Genomic DNA, 9,641 nt, shown 5'->3' on the forward strand with positions numbered 1-9,641 from the left:
CCAAACCCCAAAATTCTTTGTCTTCTGGCCAGTAATATATGTGTAGGGGTCATGGGGGCCATTTGTTAGAACACTGTCATTGCAACAAATTATTATGAATGAGGGCGCCAGCCTTTCTGTAACTCTTTGTCATTCAGGTGGAATAAATACAAGCTCATGAACTGGGTTTTGTAACTATTTTTAATCCCATCAAATCAATTTGCTCAGTAATATTAAAGTATGAGGACAGTCAATTTACAGTCTATCTCTGGATTAAAAAAAGTGATGTTTTAGCTGGTTGCTTCTTGTATTAAATTAATAGACATTTTAGAGTATAGTGAAGACAATGTTTCTTGCTCTCATGGGAGCAAAGTTTTTAAGCAGCACTTGCCATGGAAAAGGAGAAATCTGTACAAAACGAGCTCGTTAGCAGCAGAATCTCAGTGAAGGGGAGAGTTGCTGAAGTCATCTTGGTAGCATCAGTTGCTTCGGCTTTTTCTTGTATAATTATCCCTAGTATAAAGGTAAGTCCTGCACAAATAACCCGTCGACCCTGCAGCAGAGGGAAGGGAAGGAATTTGATGTGATCAGCTTCCAGGGGCAGCTCATCATGAAAAATCAGTTTTAGGCTGAACTTAAGACCTAAGAGGAATTCTAGACCCAAGCCAAGATTCTCACTTTGTTCTGTTTCCCTATTAATACAGTTGCACAATAGCGTGAGGGAGCAGCGTGTTAGGGTATGTTGCCACTTTGAGTGGGAAGGGCAAATATGTTCATCTGAGATCAGATAGGATTCACATCTGTCAGCAGGTCAGTTCGGTTCTTCATCACTGCTACAGGCCTGTTGCTGAAGGGTGGATTTCAACCTGGCTCATCCATGGGTCTGTATTTGTAGTAATTCTTTGTCAATGAGCTGTAAAGACTGATGCAGAGAGGTCATCCCTTGTGTATGTTCCTCTGAATGTGGGTTGTTGTGAGAGTTCTGCAGTAAATGACGTACTCTGGCCTCTAGAGTATATTTACGTGTTTACAGGCTTGCATTGCTCAGAGTGCTGGCTGTGCTTTTTACCTTGTCCCATTTTCTTTGTTTCTTTCACACAGCTACAGGCAACGGGCCCAGAGGCTGTCTGAAATTCACAAAGACCAACCCGGTCATCCCGTTAACCGGACTGTGTACTGGATTAACTATATCCTCCGTCACAACGGAGCGCAACATCTACGTGCCGCTGTTTACAGCATCTCTTTCTATCAGTATTTCTTACTGGATATTGCCTTTGTTGTTCTAGTGGGTGCTGCCTTATTTTATTATGTTCTGGCCAGGCTAACAAAATTTATCCGCAAAAAAAGCAAACATCTTTGGTCAAATGATGAACATAGCACTATTAATGGACATTACCAGAACGGGATACCAAATGGCAAGTATAGAAGAAATGGCCACATGAAACATGAAAAAAAGGTGAAATGAGCCAACCACCCCATGTAAAATAGTAATGAATCAGATCAGTAATCAAATTTTATCGCTGTAACTTAGTCTAACAACTACTTAAAATGTCAATAAGCAGTTCTAACACTCCCCTACAGTATGTAATATTACGTGACAAAATTCTATGGAACTAAGGAAAGTCTTTTTTTAAAAATGAAAGAAAAGCAAGCACAACCGAAAATAGAAGATACTTTATTCTTAATACTGATGCAGAGAGGTTATTTTGGCACTGAAGTTTTTAGAAGCCTTAATTCTCTAAAGTTATATGATGATCGTATTTATGAATTTTCAGTTTTTAAAAGCTAAATGTGTCCCAAATGAGGAAAGGTTTCTTTTTATTTGCAGAGTTTTATCCTTCTATTTTTTTATTTTAATATATCCATCTTTTAGCTGAGAGAACTTAGTGCTAGCTGTGTTTCATTTGTTGAAGGCTCAGTGTGTATAAGAAAGCTGTTTTAAAAAAAATCCCAATGCTTTTGCAAGAAATAGTAAGTTGCAGAATGAGAACACAGATATTAAAAAAAAAAATCTTAAAATGAGCACTGAAGAAAAATGGTAAAGATGTGTACTATCTTTTCTGATAAGCTGCATGACTCTGCTGCTCACTACCAGTACTTCAGAGAGAAGGGTACTGAGCAAGCCTACAATAAGTCTTAATTCTTAATTTATACAAAACTGTATTTGTTGCCTTTCTCTGCATATGTAATTTATGCCATGAAAATATTAGGGAGTTTTATTTCAGTTTAAAATATGGCTGTGTGGGAAGTAGATATGCATAATTAAGAAAAATGAAACCAAAAAAAAAATCTACCCTGTGCTTAACGCAGAATGTTTCATAATGGCCCAGAGCAGTGCAGAATCAAACCACCGTGTGAGGTTTAGGAAACAAACAAGCGAACAGGAAAACACTACAAGTTTGAATGTCTTTCCTATTAATTCTCATTACTATTACGTTTTTTTCTAAATCACAATGTTGTAGATGTTCTCTTCGAACGGTTGTATCTGGAAAACTATTACCTTCTCTTGGTCTGGGCCGCGCAATCCATGTTTCCCATAGTTGCCAATGTCACTTCTGCGACTGCGGGGCACGAGGCCGGGCGGGAGGCGCGAGGCCAAGCCCAGCCCAGTGAGCGCAGGGGCTGTGGTGGCCGTCTCTGCCACCCCCTGCTCCGGCTGGCCCCTTCTGCAACAATCTCTTTCAATCATTCTAGCTGACACGGGACTCCTGCGGCGGTGCGGTGCGAACCGAGGGCGGGGAGGCTGGGCGTTAAACAAACAAAAAAAAGATAAAAATAAATGATCGCGGCCCTGCCGAACCAGAGCTGGCAACTATGCGTTTATTTCCATGTCATTCTGTTTACTTGGAATTTGCACTACACACGTTGTGAGTGTATGCTTTATTTATTTGTAGTTTGAAATCCCATGCCTGGAAGAGGAAGGAAGGAAACCCATTTTACTTAGTGTTGTTCACTAACATGGGAAAAGTTGTGATGCTAACAGAGCGCTGAGATCATCTTCATACACGGTGATGCAATATTTCACTACCATTCCATCAGGAGCCTCTGTCCTATAGCAATAAATAACCGTACGGATATGTTTCTAATATGCAGTACGGCTACATGTACTGCTTTCTGAATACTTGAAGAAAATGGTGTTACAAATAGGTCTATTAGCTATACCTTTTTACAATCTTACAGTTTGTGGCAACTAAAGGAGCACACAGAGGCGATGAATGGTGGGATGGTAATAAGACTTCGAGTGTATGAATGACTTGGTTTAAATGTTTTTTTGGTATTGAAGAAGGTACAAAAGCACTGACCGGATGATTAAGCGTAATTTAATCTCCACTGTGATAAAACTTAAGCAATAAACATGGATTTAATAGAGAAAATCTGTTGTTGGAAGTGTATTTTTTATTCAAATGAGTGCTGTTTATTTTGAAGTACCCCGAGTGTGTGTGTGTATGTGACTGGCTATTAAGATGCACAAATTTCATGTTTTCAGTATATGCAGTGATGCATGACATGTCTTTGAAACAAAACATTATATTTTGTGAACATAGATCGATTTCCTACAGGATTGTTGAATCACTTGAAAGACTGAATGCTTAATCAGACTTTTTTAGGTCAGTTTAAATGTTTTAGTTTGTGAATGTTTGTTATTTTTCTGTACATGTTATATTTTTTTCTTAGAAAGCATTACCAAAAACAGTGATAGATGAGATGTGTTTATAGAGACTATTCAGAAACAATTTCAGTTCAGTTGCATGAAGAGGAAATTAGCACAATATTAGTCTTATCAATTTTATTAGTCTGATCAACCTGAACTATAAAAACACCTGTTTTGTTCAAATTTCCTTTCTCGTAAGTCAGAGTATGATCTGACGCTGTAGCTATTTTTCACTTCACCCCTGCAGTAATACAAGAATATGTATTAGAAGAAATAAATGGTTAATGGCAATGGTTTGGGAGGAACACTGCCACAAGACATGTCTGACAGGAGAGTAAAACTGGTGCAAAATAAGTTGCTTCTGAGCTGTTCCTGGGGCAGGTTTGCCAACAGCACAGCGGAGCTGTGTAATGTATAGCCCTCATGCAGCTTTGTCAGTGGGTTTAACTGCTCTCCCAAACAGGTGCTTCGTATCTGTGGGGTAAGGTAATTGGAACAATTAAAAAATTAAAAAAAAAATACTCAATGTAAAAAATCGGCAGCCAAGAAGTAGCCACAACAACTGGTGTAGCAGATGCGGGGCACTTCCATAAAGGTGCTTGAGACTTGGGCACTCACCATAGGCTTTGATATTCTTTCTTATTTCCTTTGGATAGCTCAACTATTAAAGAATAAAGAAGCCATAAAAGCAGGACAGTTTAATTATCACCTACAGAAATAGGTTCTAGAGATGGTTATGTATTCAGAGTTTAAGGAAAATCAATAAATGTGCCACCATTTATTTCTTACTCTCCAGAGCACTTGCAAGACCAAGTTTCTAATACTATTCTGTGTTAATCTTTTTGATGTTATTGAAAGATACTACTTCTCATGCAGCTGATTGCTTTCTGGTTTTATTCTATGTGCATACATGTACATACACACATTTAAGCAAAATTATAACCCTGTTATTTCCAGGGTGCTAAATTATTCCTGTTAATTTGTGCGGGTACCTGTATTAAATTTCATACATAAATAAACCCACTCACGTGTGCCCAGCTGCATTGGTAAGGAACAGAAGAGAGGTGTTTGATTATTATCAAGTATTAGAAAAATTGATTATTATCAAATATTAGAAAATTAAGCTATGCTTAAGCTATGCTTAATTTTCTCTGGTGGCTTTTGGAAGACATGAACATGTTCAGTAAATTTCAGGTGTTTTTGGTGTCTTGATAAATGACTCATCTTGCTGCACAATGCTAGAGATGGCTAGTGGCCAGTAAATACAAGAGTTATGATTGTTCTGTCGTTCACAGGGCAAATTTCAACATAATGTTACTGTAATTTTTCCTTCAGTGAGATCACGTTACTTGTTTGAATTTTTTTTTTTTTTTTGGTGGGGGCGTGGGGGGAGGGGAAGGAAAGGGGAGGGGTCAAAGACAAAGCTGATGGACACAGCAAATCCAGTTCTGTACAAGAAATACTCTGTGCATTGGGATACAAGGTCTGCATACTTGCAATCAAAAAAAAAAAAAAAAAAAAGAAAAATGGAGTGGTAGTAGCGCTTCCAAATATTTTGGGATTCCCTGGAGTGGAAATGTTCTCCTATTTCTAAGAACAAAGGCAGCACCTTTCAGGAGAAGATTGTTATGGAAATATGGGACAAGAGTCTCTGGAGTCACATCACTGCTCTTTAATCACTGCTCAGGGTAGTTAAGGTATATGCATTTCACAGAACAAAGGTGAGAGCTACAGCCCTATTGCACTTGCTTCTTGAAAAACGCTGCTCAATTTTTTATAATTCACAAATAGGATGGAAGGATGGAGATGAAGGTTGTCTGAGGAGAAGAAGGGGGTAGGAGGGATCTTCCTCAGAGAAATGTCATGTTTGTTCTCTGTGAATTATTTCATTACAGAGCTGTAAAATACTCAAATAATATATTATTTACTCCAGCAGCAGCGGTAGGAGAGACTTGGCTATAATCAGGAAGAACCTAACTCCTTCCTTTCATTGGGATAATTATTTTACTCATGAAATATAGAAATTGTATTCCAGCACATTCCTGTGTGAAGAGGAGTTTGATATTGTCAATGCCAGCATGTAGTCACCTGAGGAAAGCTGTACATGCTACACATATCTACTGCCCCAATCAAAAAACAGCCCCAAACCCACCTGTATTTTTGGTATATATTCCAAATCTGTATTGTGGGCAAATGGGGGGAAAAAACAAACAAACAAACAAAAAAACCCTCTTTGCCATAATAAGCAAATGTTTTTGTTTTTCAGGACTAAAAAATCCAAGAGAGATTGGTATCAGCTCTCAGCCAGAATCTAAATAAGTCAGTGTTTAGGGAATGTTAAAAAGGCACCAAGGCACGGTAAAAATACATATGTGGCTCCAGGCTGCATACCAAATCATGATACTAAATGTGAGGGTTTACTTGCCTCTTTGATCAATGTTGTTTGTTATGCACTAAACAGAGAAAACAGTCTTTATATAGACAACCAAAAAACAATCTTCTGAGATAGCTTTCAGTCCTTGATCACTGTGGCAAATACCAGAGATGAGTTGAGGGTTAGTTTATCCGAATGAAAACTACACATTTCATTACGTGAAACTGATCCCTCTAGTTTTTTTTGCCTGTTTTAAACAAAGCTGCTGAATTTGACTTACATCATTGTAAAGTAACAAAAATAGGTTTCTGGCATGCATCTTTGGATGATTTTTGTCGCAGGAAGAACGGCTGAAAACATGACAGACATGGTAAGATCATGCTCCATATTATTGCCCGAATAGCCTAGCTTTTATAGTGAACTTAACAGGGGCGGATAGTGTCTCACACAAGATTATTGGTCAAAAACACTCAGACAAACAACTACAAGAAAACAACCCCACCTGCAAGAAAACAACCCCCTTGTGATTAGCAGTCACATAGACCTTGTCCTTGAAGCCAGCTGCTGGTAACAATATTTTTCTGAATTCCTCAATTGGGCGATGTGGGAACGCTGTCATGGGAACTTCTCACAGTTGTCCTGGTAGTTTGGTTTGCTCAGCTGCAGCAAGCCATGGGATCTTTGCTGTTTCAAAAATACCTCAACAGATTTTAGTTACTGTGTAATGAAACAAACGTTTTTAGAAAAGATGGTATTTCACATTCATTGAGGGCTGGAAGTTTGAGCAGTGGTTAAGGAAAACTACGAATGTATTTGCTGGAAGTTACTCGTATCTTTGTGTGCTCCTTATGGCAAAGAGGATGCCTTTGGCTTATATTATCTAGATATCAAATAAAACCCAAAAAACTGAGAGGTGAGGAATACCAAAACCTCCCTTCTGAGCTTTCTTGCAATACCATTGTGAGGCAATTCAGGAATTGCTCGTTAGAAGAACAGCACCATACATTTCAGCATGATTTGGGGAAATTTGGATTGAAGGATAAAGTTTGTCAAATTGCTGTTTGAACCACAGACAGCGACTTTCAATGAGTTTAAAAGTGTTCTCTTAAAAATTCTTTTATATTAAATGTCACTATGATTATATGTTGCTAATGACATAATTGTATGTTCAGGCGCAAGAACTAGAAGCAGGTAAGAGTTAGTGTTAGCGTTGTTACTTCTTGCAAATGAGCTTGCACATTTTTGGCAGTCAGTTGTCCTGTGCACTGGTATCTTTAAATTTGATGATTTTCACACTGATGCCCAAGTGCTGAGAGCCCTCTTTTCTGTAACAGTTTGATGTCATTGTTAACTCATTATAACGAGCATTCATGTGATGTCTTCATCTCCCTGTATGATTTATCTGATTCTGTCCTGCCATCTATTAAGTCTGTGAATTAACTTCCACTTTCATTTTTGCGAGGTACCTCAAATTTGGTTCCTAGCCTTTTGCTCTTGCCTCAGGTCTCTCTTATTTTCACAGGAGATACGGCCAACAATCAGCAGTCCAAAGGGCAGACCTTGTTTCCAGGGTCTCCATCTTGTTTTCCATCTCACCATATGCCAGAAACAGCTAAAAAAAAGTTCTTTCAAAACTTTGCCTTCTATGGGGCATGGCTCTAGAGCAGATTTGGAGACCTTTCCTTGATAACACTGCTTGACAGGGAAAAAGAAATAATTTTGGATGTTGGTCTATAGCAGTGTTGCTTTTTTTTTTTTTTTTTGGTGTTTTTTTTTTTTTTTTTTTTGTTTTGTTTTGTTTTAGTTTGATTTTTTTTTTTTAATTTTTTATTTTTAGTTAGAACTTAGTTTGAACCGTAGGGCATCTGGCTTGATTGTGTCGCTCTTTATAGTTTTACTGGAATGTTACTGGAACAATTTTAGATGTCAAGGTACCTACTAGAGAAGCAAACCATTCCAAAGGGAATGTCCCAACTACACAGTACTACTACACAGTAGTTGCAGTACTGCCAGCTTTCTGGAGATGCAGAATTTCTGCCACCTTTCTTCTTCCGTTTTATTTCATGCATGAGACAGAAAATGTAATCAAAATTCAGTATAAATTAAGATGGTTTAAAAAAAAAATTGCCACACAGACACTTTTATTCCAGCCAGATTTCACTCTCCAGTTCAACTTGTTGCAAATGGGGAGAAAAGATCCTCTGACACAGGAGTGCTTTCCTTTGCTCCTGTCTTCATAGCTAGAGAAACACCACACATACTTTAGTTGTATATTTTGCTGTGTTTTGTGATCCTGCACTGAAAATCCCTGTTTGATATGGTTGTCTATTTCAGAGTGCTCAGTTTAGTACAACTCCAAGCCATAAATCCATCCTCTAGCAAGCAGAGACAGAGCTGGAGGAAAGGAGAAGGCCTCTAGTTAAGAAATCCAAATGATTTGTTTTGACTCGTTTTTAACCTTGCCTGGAAGTTCAAGGGCTTCTGTCAGTTGAAGATATGAATACATATTCTCATTATGATCAGACTCAGTTCTTTTTTTGAGGTGCGTGTTTCCCAAGGGCTGTTGGTAATTTGCTGAGCAGGTTCACAGCCTCGGGTCCAGTGAGTTGGGGGTGGGCTGGAGGGGGAAGCAGGCTCCTTGGGGTTAAAATGGTGGCGGCCTGAAAATGCAGCCTGGTTCGGAAGGGGTGATATCAGCACTGACACAGCTGACTTGTAGAAGTCCTGAGAGCAAATCGATGTGGAGAGCCCAAGTGGCAAAGTCATTCCTCCCAGGCCGTGTCTGACACAGCCCTGCAGGGCCTGACCCTGCATCCCCACCTCCCAGAGGACTGATGTTCCTCACAGGGAGGAGCTGGGAGGTGATGTCGGGCTGGAGCTGGGAAGCTCTGAGCTACTCGGTGTCCTGCTGCTTTCCTGGCAGCTGTGGAAGGGCTGCACTCCTTGGCCTCGGGTGAGCCCTCCCTGCCAACAGCAATGACACAGGGATGGAGAGGGAGCTACTCTGGTGTGCTTCTTCTCAGAGGCAGTGAAAACAATTTGTCTCATTTTGCTTGTGACAGGTAATTGCATACTGCGTGACAAAACCAGATTTTATCAAAAGTTTAGATAATTCGTTGTCTGGGTTCCATGGAAATAAATATTTTACTACGTTCCTGCAAGTTTAAGCATCATCTAGGACAAGCTAATGCTCAAAATCTTAATATCTATGTTTCTATTCTCTGTTCCAAAAAATAATAATAATCTTACCACCTCTTATAAAACTGGGAAATTACTTGGGCAGACTGTGAGATAATGTAGCGAAATAGATATGTACAGCTATTTTCCTCCTTTTTGAGAAATGTTTCACCATGGAAAGCAGAGGGGCGAAGCTGAGATTAGGAAAGCAGGTGTGGGTATGAAGTGTCGGTTCTTTAGAAATCAGGGAGGATTCCTTATCTCACTTTTTCTTGCGCGGTGTTGCTCTGATTGGGCTGTGTAGTGTAATAATTAACCTGGGAGAGATATAAGCAGTGTTTTATGTCTTTATCTGTACTGGCGTTACAAGAAAACGCACAATTGCATCAATTGTTCAAAACTAGACATGGCAAAGGTCATATAGGAACTGCTGATCCAGCTTAGTAGTTTGGGCACAAA

General features: G+C 39.2%; 1 protein-coding gene across 1 annotated transcript in view; it reads left to right on the forward strand.

Moving 5' to 3' along the window:
- UGT8 (UDP glycosyltransferase 8) overlaps positions 1-3,353 on the forward strand; it is a 43,075-nt gene extending 39,722 nt beyond the window's left edge. Inside the window, exon 6 of the mRNA XM_084517713.1 lies at positions 1,081-3,353. Within this exon, the coding sequence (XP_084373839.1) occupies positions 1,081-1,444 (364 nt within the window). The 3' untranslated portion in view covers positions 1,445-3,353. The remainder of the gene's footprint in view (positions 1-1,080) is intronic.
- Positions 3,354-9,641: the final 6,288 nt, after the last annotated feature.

This window comes from Aythya ferina (assembly GCF_964211825.1).
Source record: "Aythya ferina genome assembly, chromosome: 4".
Taxonomy (NCBI): Eukaryota; Metazoa; Chordata; class Aves; order Anseriformes; family Anatidae; genus Aythya; species Aythya ferina.